The 20,348-nt window shown below is 41.5% G+C and overlaps 1 protein-coding gene across 1 annotated transcript in view; it reads right to left on the reverse strand.

The window, feature by feature from the left end:
- The window catches only part of SNX30 (sorting nexin family member 30), a 46,668-nt gene that overhangs the window by 14,969 nt on the left and 11,351 nt on the right, over positions 1–20,348 (reverse strand). Inside the window, exons 2-4 of the mRNA XM_085043329.1 lie at positions 11,669–11,857; positions 5,251–5,361; positions 1,425–1,583 (exon numbers count right to left, since the gene is read on the reverse strand). Of these exons, the coding sequence (XP_084899455.1) occupies positions 1,425–1,583; positions 5,251–5,361; positions 11,669–11,857 (459 nt within the window). The remainder of the gene's footprint in view (positions 1–1,424; positions 1,584–5,250; positions 5,362–11,668; positions 11,858–20,348) is intronic.

Raw genomic sequence — 20,348 nt, forward strand, 5'->3', positions numbered from 1 at the left:
AGTCTAAAAACTTAAGTGTTCTCAAAAAAAAACCAAACAAGCAGCTATCTTCAAAACATGTACTACAGTATTCCTTCCAAGTACTTAACAGAAGTCTAATGTAAGTCTGATTAAGAGAACCTGACATAGCAGCAGCTACTGTAATTTTACAATTATGTTTGCATTCAAATGCAGTGGTTCCTTGACTTTTGCCTTCTGCATGTCCTAAGCACTAGCTGCAAGCAGGTATCAGAAAAGATCCCTGAACTCAAAATTATTCACTCACTCTCTTAAGCACTCTGGTATATTTATTACTGGTCCCAACATGAAACCTGAAGAAATGTTGGTTTCTCTTCTTCAGCCAGGAGTTGATCTTATGACTTTCTGTAGTAACTAAATTCTTAAGTCCTAGCACACTGAACTGATACCTCACTGCTCCACTAGAGCAATTTCAAGCATTAGAGACAGTTATCAGAAAATGTGTCCTTTCTCCCACCTCCCAGGATGTTCTGTAACCTCAATGCAAGCTCTGCCCAGAACCAGGGGTGGGAGAAGACAAGTAAAGCAGCTAAGAAAGCTGCATCATGCTTGGACAGCTAAAAAGAGGAACAGAGCTATCTGACATTTAAGGTGCTAAACAAATTCTGCATTTCTGGCTTGCTTCAGTGGTTAAGTTCACCATGGAGGAGAAATAAAAGAACACTGGAGACTGATTCTTAAGAGCAAGCAGAGCATGAACCTGAAGTGAGATCAAACATCACATTTAAGTGAACTACAGTAACATGCCATTGGAAAGGTGTGCTTTTATAACTCTCCTCACCTCTCTGGTAAAAGCCAAGCATAGCTGCAGGTCCTCCTAGTCTTATTTAAAATGCAGTTCTAAAGAAAGCCAAACAAAATTGCACCATTCCTGCATGAGTCATGCAGAAGATCAGCATGAAATTGTTGGCTGAGAACAAATGAGAATGAGGCCTCCATGCTCAGTTTTGAGGGCATCAAGTGCAAGCAGGACAAAAAGCACAGACAAGATAAAAAGTCAAGAAATTTGCAAGCTCTTGTGCAAGAGAGACTTCTCTTCCTCTCTCCCTTCCCTCCTCCCCAAAAAAGGATTTTAAAGTCTACAGTTTTCTGAAATTTTAATCTCTCTTGCATAATAGGAGTATGTTCTAGCCTATAAAACAAGCAGGTCTAGAGAATTCAATTTCTCAATCTGCAGACAGGATTCCTCTTCCCTTCAAACAAAGGGACCCCCAACTGTTGTCACACACAAGGGTCCATTACACACAATATTCAGGGTCCCCAGCAACCCTCTGGTATTTTAGAAGAAGTTCTGATCTGCACACATAGTTCTGTTAATGACTTTTTACCTTAAATTCAGAAGGGACGGCAAATATTTCTGTTCTTTTGTCCCTGTCAACAACTTCATTTGAAAGTGACTGGCTTACCTTAGCTGTGAGAAACACGTTGAAGTGCTCATTAAAAGAAAGCACTGGATGATCAGTTATTCTCTTCAAGAACTTGTCCAGTGCTTTCCTCCTTGTCTCCACAAACTCTTCTGAAAAGCGATCAACAACACCCTTCACCACAAATTTTTCAGGAAGAGGCTGTCAGAGATAAGCAAAAAGGCACAAGATTCAAAAGACCAAAAACTTGCTTCTGTTATTTGGAAAAAAACAAAGCAATCAAATTTCAGTATTGTGTTTGCTAACAGGAACCATGCATCAGATGGGATGCAAACCATGCTCAGAATTACCCTTTAGCTGGTCTGGCTTAAAGCTAGCCATTCCACAGAGTGGCTTCAGCTGAGAGTCACACCAGGGAAGTCAGACAGCACTCGCACTAAGTACTTGTAGCATAGCTTAGATTGCTCCCTCTACTGCTATCCATGTTCAAGATCCAGCTGCAAAGAGATGCCAGAAGAGCTGCACACTATTCATAACAGAAGTGCACACACACCCATGCAGCCCAGTGTTGAATCAAGGCTGCCCAGTCTAGGGAAGCCCAGAAAATCTGACAATTCTACTTACTCCCCACACTCTGAACCATTTAGAGCTTTTGAACAGGGCTCTCCTGTAAAATGCTCATAGCCTTAGTGAGACCATTGACCAAAAACAAACTAGCGGCTTGACACAGCAGACAGCTGGATCTTTTCTGAAGTATGAGCACACCTGGTCATCTATCACAGCTGACTTTCCTGAGTATGTTTCTATAAGTGACAAAGGCCTGACAATACATCCACTCTAACATCTTACTATTTTGAGTCCAATATCTCCTCTCTGCAGTTCAGCTTGACATGTAAGCCTAGACTGTCTTGAGATCTGCTAGTTAAACAGTCCCCTGTTACACTTAGATTACAGACTCTGAAGTACCACTTCAGAAAGCTGAAGCATGGTTAGTTTCAGCTCTATGACTAGATCTACTTTTGTTGTGTCCAGACAGAATGAACTTCAAGATTAATATCAGATTTAAAATTGTGCTTTGCATTTCATTCTTGTGAACCAGTCCACCCAGATAATCTGCTTACAGTTAGGCTAGCAATGACAGCCATTTTCATCCAATTCAGGAATCAGCATTCTCCTGTGCAGAGAGTCTTTGTCACCTAAAATCTGTGTCAAAAATAATTAAAGAAAAAAAAGAAATCTATATATTGCTTTCCCACCATACCTGATGATGTGGGTTGTATATGAAGGCTGTATCTCCTAGAAAAGCACAGCTAGCATGACTTAGCTGCAACACAGCTACATTTTGAACACTGTATTTTGGTTCTTACAATTTAAGACTTACCTTATTATGCTTTGCATTCAAATCAGTCAGTCATTCTAGTTAAACCAGTAGAAGGTACACTATCATTAGACTTCAAAAGTATAATGCTTTCTGCATTAGTCTTCAGGGAGGCAGAAACTCTCCTCCTTTGCTTGTAAACTTTAGCTGGGACTCTAGAAAGTCACTACCTCAACACCATATGCAGGAGGAAAAGAGAAAATTTTAAAGAAAACAAAAAAGAGGGAAAGGAAGACTAGTTTAAGGAACCCTAGTTCAACCAAACACATGCAAACTGGCAGTGAATAATCACTAAAGTCTGAGCATTTGAGACCCAGAGAAGTGTGCACCTCTGTTACAAAGACTTGTGCCATTTAATCTCGTTTCAACTACATCAGTAGGTACATTCCTTTCCATTTTAGGCCTTTGGAGGTTCATCTGTAGTAATTAATACACACAGCTAGCAACTGATATCCTACTTTAACTGTGTGTTAATTATCTATCTTATAGTCTTCCATCTTAACAATCTATTTTTCCCCTACTGAGACATGTGAGCAGAGTTCATTGCAGTCAGAAATGCAATGAACCAAAGTATCCAAACATAGCCATTCAAGAACAACAACTTCGGCTATGTTAGGTTTACCTTTCTAGTCTAGAGGCAGATCTGGGATCAGCTTTACTGGTTTTTGAAACAAAAGATAGAATGTCCCAGATCTTTTAAAAAAATGCAACTATCAGAAACTGAGGAGATGATAAGGAGCCCATAATGAGCTTTGTTTCAGCTCCTAAATGTAGGCTGTCATGACACACTGCACTGGGAAGACACATCATTTGCTAGAGGAAGATTTTAGGCAGAATAACTATATTGAGATTAGGAAGACAACTCCCTTTCGGTAATTTATTAAAACAGAAGGCTTCTAGGGATTGCAGTATCTCCAGTTACAAATATAGATACGTTTAGATTGTCTTGAAACATCTTTTCAGAATATATTTGAGTCACAGCACATCTGAAACTGCCTTTAGCTTCTATAACCCATCTATTTCTAGACGATAAATACGTAAAGCATTCTGCAATCTCCCCACCATACTCTGCATGGAGATTAATAGGAGATTCTGTAACTGCTAACTTGTGCATAAACAGTTTTTTAAGGCAGCACATTCTTATACCTCCAGATTTTCTAGAAGAAAAGCACTTAAGATACTGGCTTGTTCTGCAGCCAGTTCCACGTCCAATACTAGAGCTACTCATGCCAAGTTTGCTGGTCTGTGTGCAACAAATTCCTGGTCACAGCAAAGCAGCTTGATTCCCTGGCTATGACTCACCTTCTGCTACTAGACTATTATTTACTGCTTTGCTGCCTTCAGGCAGAACTGGCTGCCTGTTAGTATAGTCAAGAATCTGCAGAAACTTAACCATGATAATTCCAGCTGTTCAGGGAATGGGGAGTGAGAAAAGACAGAATGGGCACCTCTCACATTAAACATGCCTCTGTCTTATGCTTCCAAGTTCACTGTTTTTCTCCCTACCATACACTAAACATATTTGCTGCCAGTTAGTGGTGTCACGTGATTTTGTGAAGTAGTTCTTATCTCAGAGAAACTCAGTTATTATTCCACTTGAGCAAGTCCCAGCGTAATTAAGGACTTAAACAGTGCTCTACCACAGAGAAACCTAACAATACTTCTCACACAGCCTACTCCTTGCTGAGGGAAGGAGAGCAGACAAACTTCTACCACACCACCCACCCCAGACAGGCAAGCTAAAATATCCTAGTAGTGTTATTATTTCCTGACAATTCAATTCCTATAGGCTTTTTTAAATTTCTTTGTTCAAAAGGTCTGAAGGTGGTAATCTCATGGGTTTCCTACCTATTCCCATCTTCTACAGTACAAAAATCATGTAAGGTAGTACCAACCTCCTCACATCAAATAAGGCGGTCAGATCACCAGCATCAGCAATAAGGGGTGCAGTAGTTTAGCTAATCTTATTAGGTGAACTTCTGCCTACTGAAGGCATGCAATAGCTACCAAGCCAGAGGCTGAGACTTCCAACTCTGTGCTATTAAATGTCAGCACTATTAAGTGTTAGCACAATTAGTTTTAAATTACTCTGTAAAACCAGATCAAAAGGCCATCTTGAAAACTGAGACTAGAACCTCAAGTGTCTGTGGCTTTTCATAATGCCCAGATGCCCTAAAATGTAGTAATTGAGAAAACAGATTAAATGTATTCTATTTATGTCACAGCTACTGTAGTCAGCACATATACTGCCCTACAGGAGGCTGACAAAGCTCACCTCTCAGTTGTGACACTCAAGAAATGTCTAAGCTTCCAAATCAGTCAGGAATGGGAAGCCCCTTCCACTCCACTATAAGACAATAAATTACCATATTAAATACTCAAAGAGAATGAAGTACTGTTTTAAAAATCTAGACACATATCATCCAAATATTACCCTCGGAAGACAGAAGCACAACTGTCCTTAATAGCAGATTCTTGCTTACTACCTACGGGAATGAGATGCGTTGGCTGAGACTCTTCCAGCTTGTTTCTCAACCAGTCGAAGTCTTGGTACCGCCGACGGACAGAATACTCTGGCAAATCAAACTCTGCTCGTGTAGTCTGGAAAAGAACGGGATATGCTTAGTGTGCACCAAAGCCTCTCACTTCAGAGCTTAGCAGCAAATGAAGTACAGCCATCCCTGGCAATGGTGAGGCCAGACAAGCCTTGCAGGGGTCTTAATCCCCAAAATTGTGCAGCCAGCATGAGAGGGAGTTCCTCTGGCCTTTCAAGTTGCAGAAAAGCCAGCAATATGAAAAATGATTGCTTGGAGCTCACATGTTAAGATCTATTAGTAGTTCATCACATGTTCTGTTCTCATTATGGCAGAGGTCTATAGAGCAGAAGTGCTGCACACCAGGTTACTCTGTTGGCAGTTAAAAGACTGCCAAGACTGCATGAGATACTCATTCTGGGGACAAGACTATTTTAACCTAATTCTAAACTAATTTTTAATTCTAATCAAGAATTAGAAGTAAAGGTATTAAGTGACTTGTTTAAACTATGATATTCATTATCCAGAGGTAGAAAAGTGTTTCACCACTGTCCTGTATTCTGCAGTTAGATGGGCTTATCACGCTCCTTTCAAGGTTAAAAAATTTGAACATAAACCACTGCGAGGTTTGATGGACTATTTTTGTTGACTCCCAAGATGAAGAAACAAGTCTGTTTATGTGTATGCCTGATTAGATATATTAGCACATTAAATAAAATCTTTTATATTTTCCTTCTTTAGGGCAAGGCCATTACAAGTTTGAGGGGAAAAAAAATTAGGTATGCAGAGAAACTGCTGGCAAGTATTTTATCCAGTCCTTGAACAGTCCATAGCCTGGAAGGCTGACTGTATGGGGCTGCCTGCATAGTACATACTACAACCACCTGAAAGCATTCATGAAACAGTGTACCAACTAGGAGTGTCTGCTGAAGAGCCTGGCATTGCAGCAGCCTTGATTAGAAGGTATACAGCCCTTCTAGTTACGTCCCATAGAGAAGCACAGGGAGCTAAGCTTACTTGCAGCATCAAGTCCATTTTGCAATGAACGGTTTGCAGTGCCAGCACACCACATCTGCAGCCAGGCATCAAAACCAGCGCATTCTAGGGAACACACCAGCAATCCCACCTTTGAACTGGCATCGAGTCCAGCACTTGGTTGCTTTGCTGCTCCCAGCCAGCTGGAGCCTCTAAATGCAATCCACCTCTTCACTTGCTCTCTGGAGCAACTCTTCAGTTACTGCACTTTAGTCCCATTAGTCACCACTGGGGATCATGTACAGATTCTACATATGAAATCTCTTTCTAGGGGGAACTCAGGAGCCTTAACAGTATCAACAGCACAGCAGGTCTAGGATACTATAAGCAGCAAGCTAATGTTATTAAATGGCTTAACATATAGTAAAGGAAGGCATAGACGGACAGAAAAGATATCGGGATCAGCTCCTCCCTCCTTTGACAAGCCATGGTAAGCAATAAAGAGGTTAGTCCATGGACTAATATAACGAATCCTCACAAACTGGAGCAGTTGGGTTTGTAGATGAGGGACTACCAAGACCTAGATATCCATTGCAGATCTGTGCTTTACTCAGCTACACCCACCTCAGAGTAACACCAGCTTACTTAACATGTTAGACTGCCACACAATAAATCTGACTTCTGAGACTTCATTTGAATAGTTTTTACTTGTTTTGAGTAACAGACTGAATGCCATAATTCTAGAAATTTAAAAAAAAAAAAAAGGTGGGGAGGAGGTTGGGCTAGTAATTACTTAGAAGGCAGACCTTTTGTGAACTGGATGTCACTGCCCAAAGGCATCTTATGAGATCAGACAGTGAGTGAATGAGAGTAATCAGAATGGCTACACACTACAGTGTCTTATCCTGTAGCATGAAGATGAAGGTGAAGTCTCCCATCTGTTAGCACTGAGCAGCTTACTAACCACTATTCTGCTAACAGTTAAGGAAAACCGTGCAGGACTGTCTAGGAGTAGGGAAAGCAAGGTTACGTCACTGTACACAAACCATACATTAGTTATCATGCATCTCTAGTAAACTGCTCCTGTGGCCTCTACTTCACAAGTAGAATTGCAAAGTTGCTCATATATCATGCTTTTTTCCTCAGAGATGAAAATACAGCAGCAACATTTCAGTGTTTACAGTACAGACTATCAAATCTAGACAGCAAATAAGCTTTTCTTATCAGACTATTTGGGCAGAACATAAAGGCCCTTCAAGGTAATAATGAAACCTCACTAACACTGAAAGATTTTGGACCTCAGATCAAACTGGTTGTTAGTTTAAAACAAGTTATTTTTCCAGACTGCACATAAGAGGGAGCAGGGTTCTTGCCACTGTCCAGGCACAGTGTTGAAGAACATGTTCACTGAGGTAGCTTGGGGTGCAGCTGCAGTGGGAGCTGCAGGTTGAGCTCTGGCTGGTGGAGCCCAGGCAAAGTGGCCATGAAGAGCTGACCCTCAGCACAAGCACCTGGGGACCTGTGACCCAGCCAGGGTACCAGACACTGAGACAGGGCAGGAGCTGATGATCCCAGACCTTCCCACACTTAGACTGCAAGGAGATAAAAGCCCAGAAGTTCCTTTGTCCTGGGTCCCTCCTCAGAGGGACCAGCTCAAGCTGCTTGTTTGTTATTGCACTATGAATAAATTTTCTTAAGGATCGGGACTCCTGAGACTATGCTATGGGAAACATGGGGTTGAGATGGTAAGGAAACCTGGTGTGACTGTGTGAGTGTGGGGGCTGTAGCTGGAAAAGGGCCTCAATCCCAGCTCTGGTGGTGCAGGACTGACTGCCAGAGTAGCTCCTGATGGTCAGGCAGGGAAGTTTCTATAACAGACAGAGAGCGAAGCATCTATGTTTTTGACACAGTTAAATTCTTCCTGCTTTCTCAGTAAGATTCATAAATCTCATCTTGCAAGGACATGTGTCTCTTCCAAAGGAAGCTGAGAAACTTACATGGCAGATCTCAATCTCCCAACAAATAATGGGCAAGACATTTCCAGGAACTTACTGAAGATTCCAGCACAGTTCCACTAAGTCAGCACTGCGGCGTTTTGACTAGAGGCAATATTAACGCAACCACCAAGTAAGTCTTGGTCTGGTGTAAGATTCTTGTCTTTCTTGGAAGGACTTAGCAGCCAAACCTAAAGCTTGCCTGTGATGATTATATTAAAGTATTTTTGTACCCTAGCTCTGCTTTCTAGCTCACTAGACTCGATTGCAGATTCCCTTCCATGTTATTATTTAAGTTTGAGGCAAAATCTTCGACTAGAAAAGAGGAGAATGACAGAGAGGGGGAAGGGAACAAGGCTGGTGTTCTTAGCACCTCAGCATTTCTTCTGCCTCAAATCATTTAGCATGTTTGAAAAAGATATGGTATCACTTTCATGTGCTCCTTTCTAGGGAATCAAGCTATTTCATGTGTTCAAGTAATCTACCCAATGCACGGGTAGAATGAGGAGAAGTACAGGAAAGTGAAAACAAGACTTCCACTTCAGTACTGACTGATTCGAAAGACTTTGCCTTCAAGCCTGAAGAGCAACTGCATCACTGAGGAATGGTGCTCAGCTGTTGAAGCCTCCATGGGAAAATGCACAGAAGAAGGCCTTGCCATCCTAGAAAGTACAATGAAGTGAAGTTAGAAGTACAGTTTTTATGTTTTCCTCAGGAGAGATGACTACACAACATAAGGCCAAGCTTTACTTTTCCCTTTCTTCCAATAGAAGATCTGCTTGGTAAATCTCCCCTAGAACGCACACTGGTTGATCTGAAAAACACGAAGACACTTCAATCATCAAAGTCAAGACCAATTAAGTTCCAGCACAAGTTTCACCCACCTTTATGGTTTCACTAGCCTCTCTGTGTAAGGAAACTGCTTACTAACTTGCATCAATGACTGCAATAGTAAGATGAAAACAAGACACAAAAGAATCAAGAGCCAGTCCTGAATCACTGTCCTTTTTAGCTGGAGAATTACCATTACATTCTTTAAATGTGTTCATCTAAAAGACAGGCTAGGGAATGCTACCTGGCTCTTACTAGGAAGCTGTGAAAACAGGTAAACAAGCAGAATCAAGTGGAGTTTTCCTTTGCAAGTCACTGTTTTGACCCTTCTTCAGTCACCACCACCTGCTGACAAAGGTGTGAGAAGATGAAAAGCCTGAGGCATACTGCATGACGTCTTTTTTTTGCTGTTACAATGAAGAACTTGTATAAAGAAAGAAGAAAAGCTGCACACAACATAAACGAGACTGTGGGTAGTTTACACCCTTCCCTACAGTGGTGTCCTGTCACACACACAAGCACACATTATAGCATTAGCAACTCCCTTCTTGCACCTAGTGATGCTGCTTTTCAGTTTTCAGAATAACTCATTCTATAATCTATGTTTACCCAAGCCTTTGAGTTTCCAGAAGCATTCTCCAGTGGAGAAGAAAAAAACCTCAGCAATCCCTGCCTCCTCATTCAGAGGCACCAGAGAGACCCTTTAGAGGTCTCAAACTCCTTTCCTGCATGGCTGCAAGGGAGGTGTTGAAAAGGTTCCTCATCCCCCTCTGTGGATTATTCCTGTGCAGCTTTTTTGCCACATTTTATTAGTGCTTTCAGCTAAAATGGCTAATTGGCAATTATCTTGGCATTGAAGAGGCCTTGTTTGTATGGCAAGAATGAGTTAGACTGTTAATACTGTTAGTCTTAAACAATGGTAGATAATGCTAGACGTTCTGACCTTAGAGATTAACCAAAAGTTTCCAAGAATAATAAAACCAAAGAGATGAGGATTTCATGGTGATTCAGAATAATAATTTATGCAGTTTCAAAACAGCATTGCAATGGTATGATATAGCAGATTTATGTGTTACAGTGAGATCCACAATAAAACAGGTATTAACAGACAGGTAGGTGGACATCAAAATCAAAAGTACAGAATAGTTTTTCTAAATTAAAAGAAGAGACACTGTCGTGTAATACATCTAATCTACATACGGTAAATATCTTGGCCATGTTTCAGAATTCTGCTTTAAAAAGGAAAGGAACCCTTGAACACAAGGATTTCCAAGCATAGGAACATTATTAGGGTGTCACTGCACAAAGTATTTTGTATTGACAGAATAATTGAGTCTTAATTTAAGAGAGAAACAACGTTAGCCAATTTTAGCCATTTGCCTGTGGAAAGCTGCATCTCATTTTGTGGTTCCTATTACTTCTGATCAAGTAATAGCTGAAGACTAAACTGCTCCAAGTAGAAAAACTTTCCTGCAATACCCCTTAGTATTTTTAGTAGTTAGGATCCGGTGTTTCTTGCAAGATTAAGACTCTTAGAGCAAAAATGAATGTTAAAACTGCGTTAAGTGTGCAGCAAGAGGTACCTACTATTTTAGAGAAACCCCATTTTCTCCTGTGTCGTTTGAAAGTGAAACTTTGAAGTGGACACTTTGAAAAAAAAAATCTGTGGCCTCTAACGGTTCGTTATCTCCAAGAAAAATATTCTCTTCAATACATATTGCCATCCAAGTGGGCCAAAGGAATGCTGATCTTTCTTGCCAAGTGTATCAAGTATATTACTACTGAAATTAGTGAACACTTTTTGCCTTAAGTAACTACAAGTGCCTAAAACAGATGTCAACATTACCTAGGAGCTGATTACAACAGGAATGAGTTAATTAAGAGAAATCAGCATTTCAGTTGCGAAAGCAGTGGACTTTTCAAGTCACTTTTCTTATTAATATAAGTAGACTACGCTCATGATTGAAGTACAGCAGATGCTGAAAAAATCTCCAGCCTCTTTCGTTAGGCAGCAACATTCTTAGGCTACTTAGTTTTATTATCAGCTGTACACCTATCTGAACTAGCAACTGCATGGGAGCTAGTTTACAGCCGAGGATCCAGACTACGGTTTAGTTAAGTGGATGACAGAGGAAGTGTTTACAACACTTCCAGCAACAAGCTTAAAGCATTTCAGAAAAGGACAAACACAAAAAGTGAGATGATTAACAGTGAACCAGTAACAAAGCACATTCCCCTTAGGGGAACTCAAACCAAATGAGTATCAGATTACTTAGATGAACAAACTTTGAAGTTAATGAAAGAAACTGGCCTTGCAAGTTTACAAACAATTCTTTTTAGGAATTGGAGAAAAGTCTATTATGACATGTTAAAAGCTTTTTCACAGTTTCAGACACTGAAGTAACAGTTCTGCTAAGAGAAATCACATCTTCAACACATTCACAAAGTACCAAAAGACACTAAGTTCTTGTCCTTAAGATGGGAATATATAATGCAAGATATTCATATCTAGAACATACCCTAAAATTATTCCACAAAGGAGGAAGTACTAGGAAAGAGAATATTGCTTCATACCTTTGTTGTAACCCTGTATGTGATATATGTCTCCATTGTGCACACGTGTTTTTTGGGATCATCAACAGTAACAAAGAGGTCTCTAGTTTCCACATCCAAGTCATCATCCAGCTGCAGTCTGTTGAGGAGAGATGAGGAGGAGGCTGGGCTAGAAGTGTCCACGGGTGTGCCATTGGGCAGACTGAGATCCTGTATTGGAGAGGAGAAAAAAAAAAAGAAGTTTTTATTAAACTTAACAGATCCAATGTAAAGCACACTATTTTCAAAGATACCACAGGCAAGCTTCTCTGATATATTACAGGGGTTATTTGTTTCAGCAGCTCCAAGGATCACCGTTTTTAAGGACACATGGGCAACCTCCTAAGGTCTTTGAGCATTAGGTTGTTCTCCAAGCTGAGAAGAAAGCACACTACCATGATACCTCCCCTAAGTATGGCCTAACCTGCTTTCTATTCATAAGGAAGTAGGAGCATTGCTGAACCAACAGTTCCTAGTGAGACTGAGCCAACTTTCACTGAAAACAAAACAGCTAGGAAAATCAAGACACCTGAAGTAGCAGTTACAAGACAGGTTTCAGGCAAAGTAGCAACAGTTCAGTAGTCTGGAATGCAGTCAGCTTTCACCTCTGCAGACTCTTACCATGGAAGAAGGAGCACAAACTTTCATTAGAAGCCTCCCCATCCAGTCCATTAATTCCCAAACATTTTGACAGCAGTCAGAGCCTGAATTGCCATCACTGAACTACAGGACAGCCAAAGACCATACTCTCCTGCACCAATATTTAGGTACATCTCCGTCTTGAAGTCCTAAAGCAAATAAAAACACTGCTTTTTCCTTGGAGAGGTCCTCATTCCCATTCTCCCAAATTTGAGAGTATCATCCAGTGCCTAGAGAAGAAAAAGGCTAAAAGATCCAGCAAGTGTCTGTTTTAGGAAGAAAAATACAAAGGTTTACGAAGTTTGCAATTCCTTGGAACTGACTTGGCAGCAGGGGAAAAACAAAAACCCAACAGCAAAGGAACTTTACAGCTAACTTGGATCATCCACATACCTTCAAATCTCACACTTCAGTACAAACTACTCCATAATAGTAATTGTACTCGCATAAATATCACTGCAACTTAACCTGTTCTCTGCTCTGATTTTGTAGCAGAGGGAGCTGACAGCATGTGACAAGTTGTACAATATGTAGGAACATCTGACAAGATATTAGAAAGTCCTGAAGATCCATGGCTCTTCTTTTCAGAGAAGATAGGAGGTTTTTTGCTTTCAACTTTTTACTAGTAGCACAGGAATAGAGTGATGCACAGCGTGATTTCCCTTGTTGCTAAACAGAGAAACATCACTACAGCTAAGCACATTAACTGGGCGTATTTTAGCTACACAATTAGTTTTTAGACCCAACTTCACAGTCTGTAAGCAGCTAACCAAAGCATGTCATCTCAGCAAAGCAACCACATGTGGGTGAGACTCTCCGTTCATCAGTGCTCCTTTAGTCAAAGGTTCAGAATCACAAGTGAGAGCTTTGAGGTAAAGCTACTTACAAAGGGTCTGCCTTTGATAATGGCTAAAAACAGCCAAATTCACCAGTCCCTGTCAGAAACCCATCATGGGAGTACTGGGATTTCATAGACAGCCATCTGTCTGCTGCAGTACTGCAGAACTGTAGCAGCATTGCTGTTCACCTTGAGGGCTGCCTTATGAAATAGAGAACATTGCTTTAGCCTAGACATTTTGGGAAAGGGCTGATCTATTGTCTGCTAACAGAGAGGTTAGATAAATTCTCTCAGCTAATGTACCAAAGAGGATGCCAACAAACAGATGTGAGGTTTCAGATTTAACTAGCAGGTAAGCAAAACAGGAAGGCAGGCACTCAAATGCTCTCAAGAGGGCAAAAGAGCAGGGTGAGCATGGCACAGCTTGCCAGCACAGACATGCAGTAGACACCTCAAACTGCACAAGCATCTGGCTCAGACTCAGCATAGCAGGAACATATACAACAGAAGGAAGCAACGGCACAATAACTCAGTAGATAAGAAGTTCTGTTGAAATTACACAAACAGAATAAGCAGAAGACAGGATAAGGTTAACAACAGGAGATGGCTTCAGAAAATCTGCAGTTCAGCTAGACAAGAGAATTTGGCTGAGCAGAGTAAAAAGCAAAGCAAACCTTGGGATACCACAGTAGCTGGAGACAAATCTTTTTCTGTTTCCAAAAGGAAAAGACAGCTCATCACTGTCCATGTGCAATAACCATTAGCATACAACAAGTTGTGCCAGAACTGCAGCCAGTCAAATTCTAAAACTTCCAGTATGAAAATGAATTAGCTTGAAGAAACAGCTTAAGCCTGGTTCCACAGGAGATCTCTAAAGCTTGTAAGAAAACTCTTCCAAAAGAGAACACAGACAATATGATGGAATCTCCTTAAAATATGAGAATCTAGAGAAAGAACCAAAGATGGAGCTTGCAGCCACTTGCATGAAGTTTGCTCTTTCCTCACCAGTTCTATAGGGAGATAACAATACCATATGAGTATGTCTTGAACATTTTAAGCAGGGCAGAAGTCTGTGAAGGCTTGAATCCGCTTCACTGCACTTCAGTGTATTCTTGCAGTCATGGGTCCTGTAGAATATCTCAGGTCTTAAAAGGCTGTGATAAAGCTATCTTGAATGAAACACCCCAGAGATCTACATCAAGTAAAATTTCTGTACCAGCAGTGGATCAGATCAGGAGAGCTGCTCACTGTGGTGGTGGGGAAAGGGCAGATGATGTGTACACTGGAAGCATTACTGTGCTATACTGCCTCATCTGCAGGATCCTCACCTCACAGCCACAGCTGGCATCATACCCCACTACTTGGCTAGTTTCCAGTAGATTAAAGTCAAGTTAGAAGCTAACTATTTCTCTTCTCTGAATGGATGGAACCTCCTAGTTAAGTGCACTAGAAACAACAATGCTAATGGCTGCTGAATCCTCATTTAACAGTAGGCAGGATCAATTTTGCTCAAGTCTTATGCTATTGCTAAAGAGGTAGGCTTTGAAGTATCACAGCAGAATGCTCAGCAAGATATCTGGGGTTGTAATCCTACCAGCAGAGCACCTCACTGTCATGTTAATTGCACTGTCTTTCTTCCATGGGACTTGAGGTATGGGCTTTTTTTGCTGCTGGGGAAATGAAACCACATCATTTGTGTGGGTCTGCTTTTACCCCTGAAAGAGGAGTATGTCCAGCAGAACCTACTGGGAAAGGAGATCTGCAGCCATCTGTGTTTCTACAGATGTGTAACTATCATACCCATATGCATCTGAAATACTGGCTAGTATTACCTGTTTCATATAAACAAGCTGGCAAGCTGTGTCTGACTTCAGTGCCAGGGGCTCATGCATCAGCTTCAGCTTTAGTGCACCAAGGTGCTGCTCATCCGTGTTTTACGTACTGTCTCAGTTTTGAGACAAGTTTAGGAAAAAAATGCTCTGGAATGATTGTTTCCTCTAAAACAAAGGGTTTCAGCAATCCCTTCCTGACGATAAGAAATTAATATTGGCCGGTGAAAATGAAAAAAAAAACCTAACACCTGTTTGACACACAAGGTGACCGCATAACACAGGAAAAAATGAGTAATTGCTAGGTACGGATGTGTCAGAACTTTACCCCCCCACACACCAGAACAAACAAACCCAAAATGTTGGTGGAAGAGAAAAAGAACTGCTGACCACGTGGAGAGAAAGAACAAAATAGCAGATGGCCTTTGTCTCAGGGAAGGAAGAAGAGTCCATGTAGCAACTTGGGGAAAGAAAACAGATGGGAACCTGGTGAACCTCCGATGTTGGTCTCCTCCTTGCTGCAGATGAAACCAGTGGATTTAGAGTCCTTTCTTTCATTGGTTCAGCTTTTCCCGAGGTCTGGGCCTGGTGCAGTTGCTCCGGTGGCTCCCCACAGGTCACCAACCATCTCCCCAGGGCTGGTCTGACCTCGGACCAAAAACCAAGTCCAACAGTTCCAGAAGAAACAACAGAAACTGCCAGAGGATGGCTACTGCGGTCCAGGGAACTTTGGTAGCCTAACCTACCAAAGACCAAGCTAGTTAAAAGCAGCCAAGTAACCTGTCTGCACCCAAGCTGAGCACATGGGAGCGAGAGTTTGAACAAAGCCCATACCAGAGTTCCCCCAGCTCCTGCCCCTCCCCTGGACCCAGCTTAAAACTACAGGAAACATTCCTGAGCAGAAAGCAGACAATCAGGAATAGATTGTCTATCCCAAAATCACCCCAAGACAACTACCTATCAGCATTATAACAGACAAACACAGTCCAAGTCACCACAGGTACGTACTGCTTACAAAGCCTTTTTGTCACAGCACCCATTACCCACAGCAGTCAGTCTGCCATAAAGCTGAGTAGTCCCACAGCAGAGAGGAGGGGATGCTGCTTCTGGTAGCCAGGCAGGTGGCATGGAGGACACATTTTATCAGGACATACTTCACATTTTAGAGAGCTTCTATAAAGATTCTCCCAGGTTTCAAAGCCTTTTCTTAAGTAAGGAGTGAAGATCTTTAGTCCCTGCTCCTCACTGCCTCAGGACAGTCTCACAGCTTTGTCATCTGTGGAAGTAGGTCAGGTGAAGGTCTAGCAAGGCCTGGATCACAACCTACAGCAAATATAGTGTGACATTCAGGCTTTCAGGTTCATGAGCTACTGGTTAAATACTAGGCTCTTGTGTACAATTATAAAACCACCACAAAGGCAGGCTCTTCACGCATTTCTATGAAGTTTCCAGAATTCCTCAAGACACCTGAATTTATGAGTACTCAGATGATTTTAGCAGGACATGTCTGGTATCCTACAGCACCAGGCAAGTAGGAACTAACTGCCTGTGTTGGAAATGCACCCTGCCAACAATGCAGGCTGCTATCTGGTAAGGCTGTTTTGTGTTAGTTTGTTGTCTTATGCTGTCCAAACACCTTGACCTGTCAGCCTGCCCAGAAACAGATACTAAATCTATCAAGGAGTTTGCTTCATCCAAATATAAAATTCAACTGAATTTTTTAAACTAGAAGTCCACATGTGAGATTCAAAGTCAGTTGGGAAGTTTCCAGCTGTTGTCATCTTCTCCCAGGAGATTTTCCACTACTCCATTTACAGAGCAGTTTGGATCCACATGAAGCAAAACCTTCAGGAGCTTGGTATTCATTCTGCTGGATGGCAGCCTCCCTCTATGGAGCAGCAAGCTAGAGAAAGTATCCAGGACTCAATCCTTGAAGATTCCAAAAGGGGTCTAAAATTCCATAGATATTGTTTTATTGTGAAGACCATGGAGTCTCCTGCTGAGTTACATTACAGCTTCCACAAACCAAATGCTAGTTTTTGCCTATCCTTGCCTGAACATGTGTGGCTTAACCAGGCAGCTTTGCTCCCCAAGCAGCAGTCCATGAGCAAGGAGAAGGTGTGGTTCAGCCAGGCCTTCCAAGCACACGTAAGCTCACCTCTGGAAAGGGTTAGCCTGAACCCATGTGATGCTCCCACTCAACAAGTACTGTGCGACTTTAAGAGGCATTTAGAAATGTTGCTGTTTTTAGAGGCAAGAGGTGCACTTAACCCTAAATACCCCTGTCTAACTTAGGGACCTTAGAGCCAGGCCTATAATGCTCCTAGAACATTGCTTCACTTCTAAAATTCAGTGTGCTGTATGTTTTCTCCTTCTATTTCAAGGTGTTCCATTGCTTTTTGCAGAGACTTAATGACAGACAGAGTCATGTTAAGTGGACAAAAATTCCACACAACAACTGCCGCTGGTTTTTGGAACACACTTATCTCCATACCTTCAGTACATGACAGTAAGTCATACGAGAATGGCAGCCAGTGATTGGAAAACTGAAGTGGTTTAGACATAAACATTCTCAAGGACACTATAAAAGCTTACATTAACTTGGCTTTCACAGACCCATTCATAGCACTCCTTGTCTCATCCCACCAAGTTTTGAAAGCAAGTGTTTTTTGTTTATAGAGGTCTCTTCCTCTGACCTGTACAGGTCAGCTCCATATAGAAAGAAAAAGTACTGCTTCTCCGTTTTCCAGTACACCTAGATTAGCTCATCTGTGCACTGTATTCTATTAGAAGACCCCCACTAAGCACCCGTTTAGTGAAATTGCAGTCTACACAAGACTATTGTCTAACACTAGCTAGATAGAGAACAAGGGAAGAAAATGCATTCACTTCCCATTTACGTTTGCTCAGTTTCATTCTCTATCAGGCAGCAGCATCAGCCTTTGTTTATTAGAGGTCACTTCTGTTTCTTCACCTGTCTGAGGTAGTGTATGTCCCAGCCTCTTGCACTCACTTTTGAGCAACTAATTCAAAGCACCAACGTGAGGATACAGAGTGCAGAGAAGGAAGAATGCTGTGGACACAGAAGGGATGCAAAGAACCAGGCAACCATGCTCTACTGGGTCCACCAGAAAAAAAAAAAAAAGTCCCCACAGTTAAATGCCAAAAACCGCATTCATTCCCAGGAAGAAGGACCATGTTCCTACACTGGTCCACAAATAAGACAGTGCTAAGTCACTGTTTGACAAGAACTGAAGAACTGTGATGATCAACTACTAGGCTAGACCTAGCCCCCTGGGACAGGGCAAGTGGTTAAATGTACCAGCTCCTGATATCCTTCTCCAGTAATGGGAAGGAGAGCACCGTTTGTGTGGATGTATTCACAAGGAACAAGATAATACTTTCTGAAGAGGTTAGTGGTTTCCATTATAATAATCATCTACAATCAGACTATAAGACTGAGGCTATTTTAAGAGCAATACAGAATAAGTACAAATTCTTGCTCTCACCTTAAAATGTGTCAAAAAAGGAGGAACAACGCTGGGCTGCTGAGGACCTGAGCCCAAATTTTCAATTCTTAGCCGTGAAGGGTATTATGAATCAAACATGTGGGCTCTGCAGGGTTGGGCAGAAAGCCCCCAGTCTAACAGGGCCACTCCCCATCTCCCAAGTTTCAGCAGTACAACTGGTATTTTGCTCATCTAACCAAAAAACCACTAGATAAAGACTAGATCAATTTGCTCTCAGAATATTTTAAATAGACATCCTAGTACAACATGTTGCCAAGCCATGAGTCTGGTGACTTTGCCCTGGTGTTCACCATTCAAACTAGTATTTCTGCTCTGTAGGTCAGAGTTGCCTAGAGACATGCTCCTCAGCATCCCTGAAAAAAAAAAAGAATTTAAGATGTATCAGCTAATCATGACAGCCTGCAGATTGGTACCACTCAAGGCCTGGGAGCATTTTTGCTTATACAGGTATCATATTTGGAACAGTGCTTCTTTGCACTTCAGCTGGACAGCGAAACACTGAAACAAGCTTCATACAGGTACCATATGGTTGACACAAGCATTTTCCAAGCCTTCTCATGTAGGTCACGGGATTCTCACCTCATTTTTGAAGTTAACAGTCAATACAATAATCCAGTTTCATAGCCTGGATTACTTTACTTTGTGGCTTGTTTTCTCATAAGTCATGACAGCCAAGCTAAACAGAACAAGAATGTGGGCACAGAAACATTCTGGCAAACAACATTTTCAGCAAGAGCTGTAAGCTATCTCCTACCTCTATTGCTGAAGTCTTTAGAGACTCAGCTACAATACAGCTTAGTTTCAGTATTCCTGTGCACCAGGCAAAGGCAAGTGTCACAAGAAGGTGTTAAGTATCACATCAGACTATCTGTTCATACAGTCTGGCTATACGTCTGTCTTCTCATAGTCTGTAAGAGGCTGGCCTCTTTTCCTAGGCTGGAAGGGGAACTGTGCAATACAGCTCTAGAGCTAAATGTGGTTCAGGTTAAACTCTGAAAATGAGGAATGTGAGTGGCATCTCATAGATGTTTTACAACAGTTAAGACAAGAATTTCAATACTTAGTAATAAACCATGTTAATGCACTGCTTTGTGCATAAAAGGCCAAATGCCTTTAGAGGCAGGCATCTGGAAGATGAAATGGGTTACTATTTGCAGCAGGCATTAATTAGGCAAAATTTAAAGGTGTAAGACACATTTTTGACTAATTAATTGCCACAAAGCTGACACACTTGCCCATATGCTGTGAACAGGAAGGAAAGTGTGAGGAGTAACTGCAGGATTGCCAAAGCTTCCTTACTGTGGTAAATGTCAAGAGGTATTTTAACACATCCACAAGATGAGCTATTCTCTTGAAATAAAAAGTTCCAGACCCAAGGTTAGCTCTAACATCTGTTTTCAGAGAACTTGATTCCTTGTAGAAAGCTACAGCTATCTTACTAGGCAAAATGCCAGGCTAGCAACTGTCCAGCAATATTAGTTTAGTTATGTTTAAGCTGCAGAAAGTAGTAAAAAAGTGCTTATGACCTGATGGAAAGCAAAGAGTTTAAGATTTGGGCAGCTCCTTTAGAGGAGCTATAGGTTCTTCTTTCCACAGTTCTCAATAGAAGGCAACAGGCACCAACTCCAGTCTATCTTCAGAGCTCAAAGGCCTCCACAAATGGCAGAAGGTACACGTCCTTAGAAACATTTAGAAAATAACACAATTTATGAATCTCCTCTAGCTCTGTTAAGTTCCATGTCTGTATGCAAGGATTTTGTTTCAGTAATATTTTTTGTTATAAGGGTTCTGCAGTTGGGCGCACAGAAACATCACAACCCATTTTA

This window comes from Lichenostomus cassidix, chromosome Z (genome assembly GCF_008360975.1).
Source record: "Lichenostomus cassidix isolate B80296 chromosome Z, HeHo_3.0, whole genome shotgun sequence".
NCBI lineage: Eukaryota > Metazoa > Chordata > Aves > Passeriformes > Meliphagidae > Lichenostomus > Lichenostomus cassidix.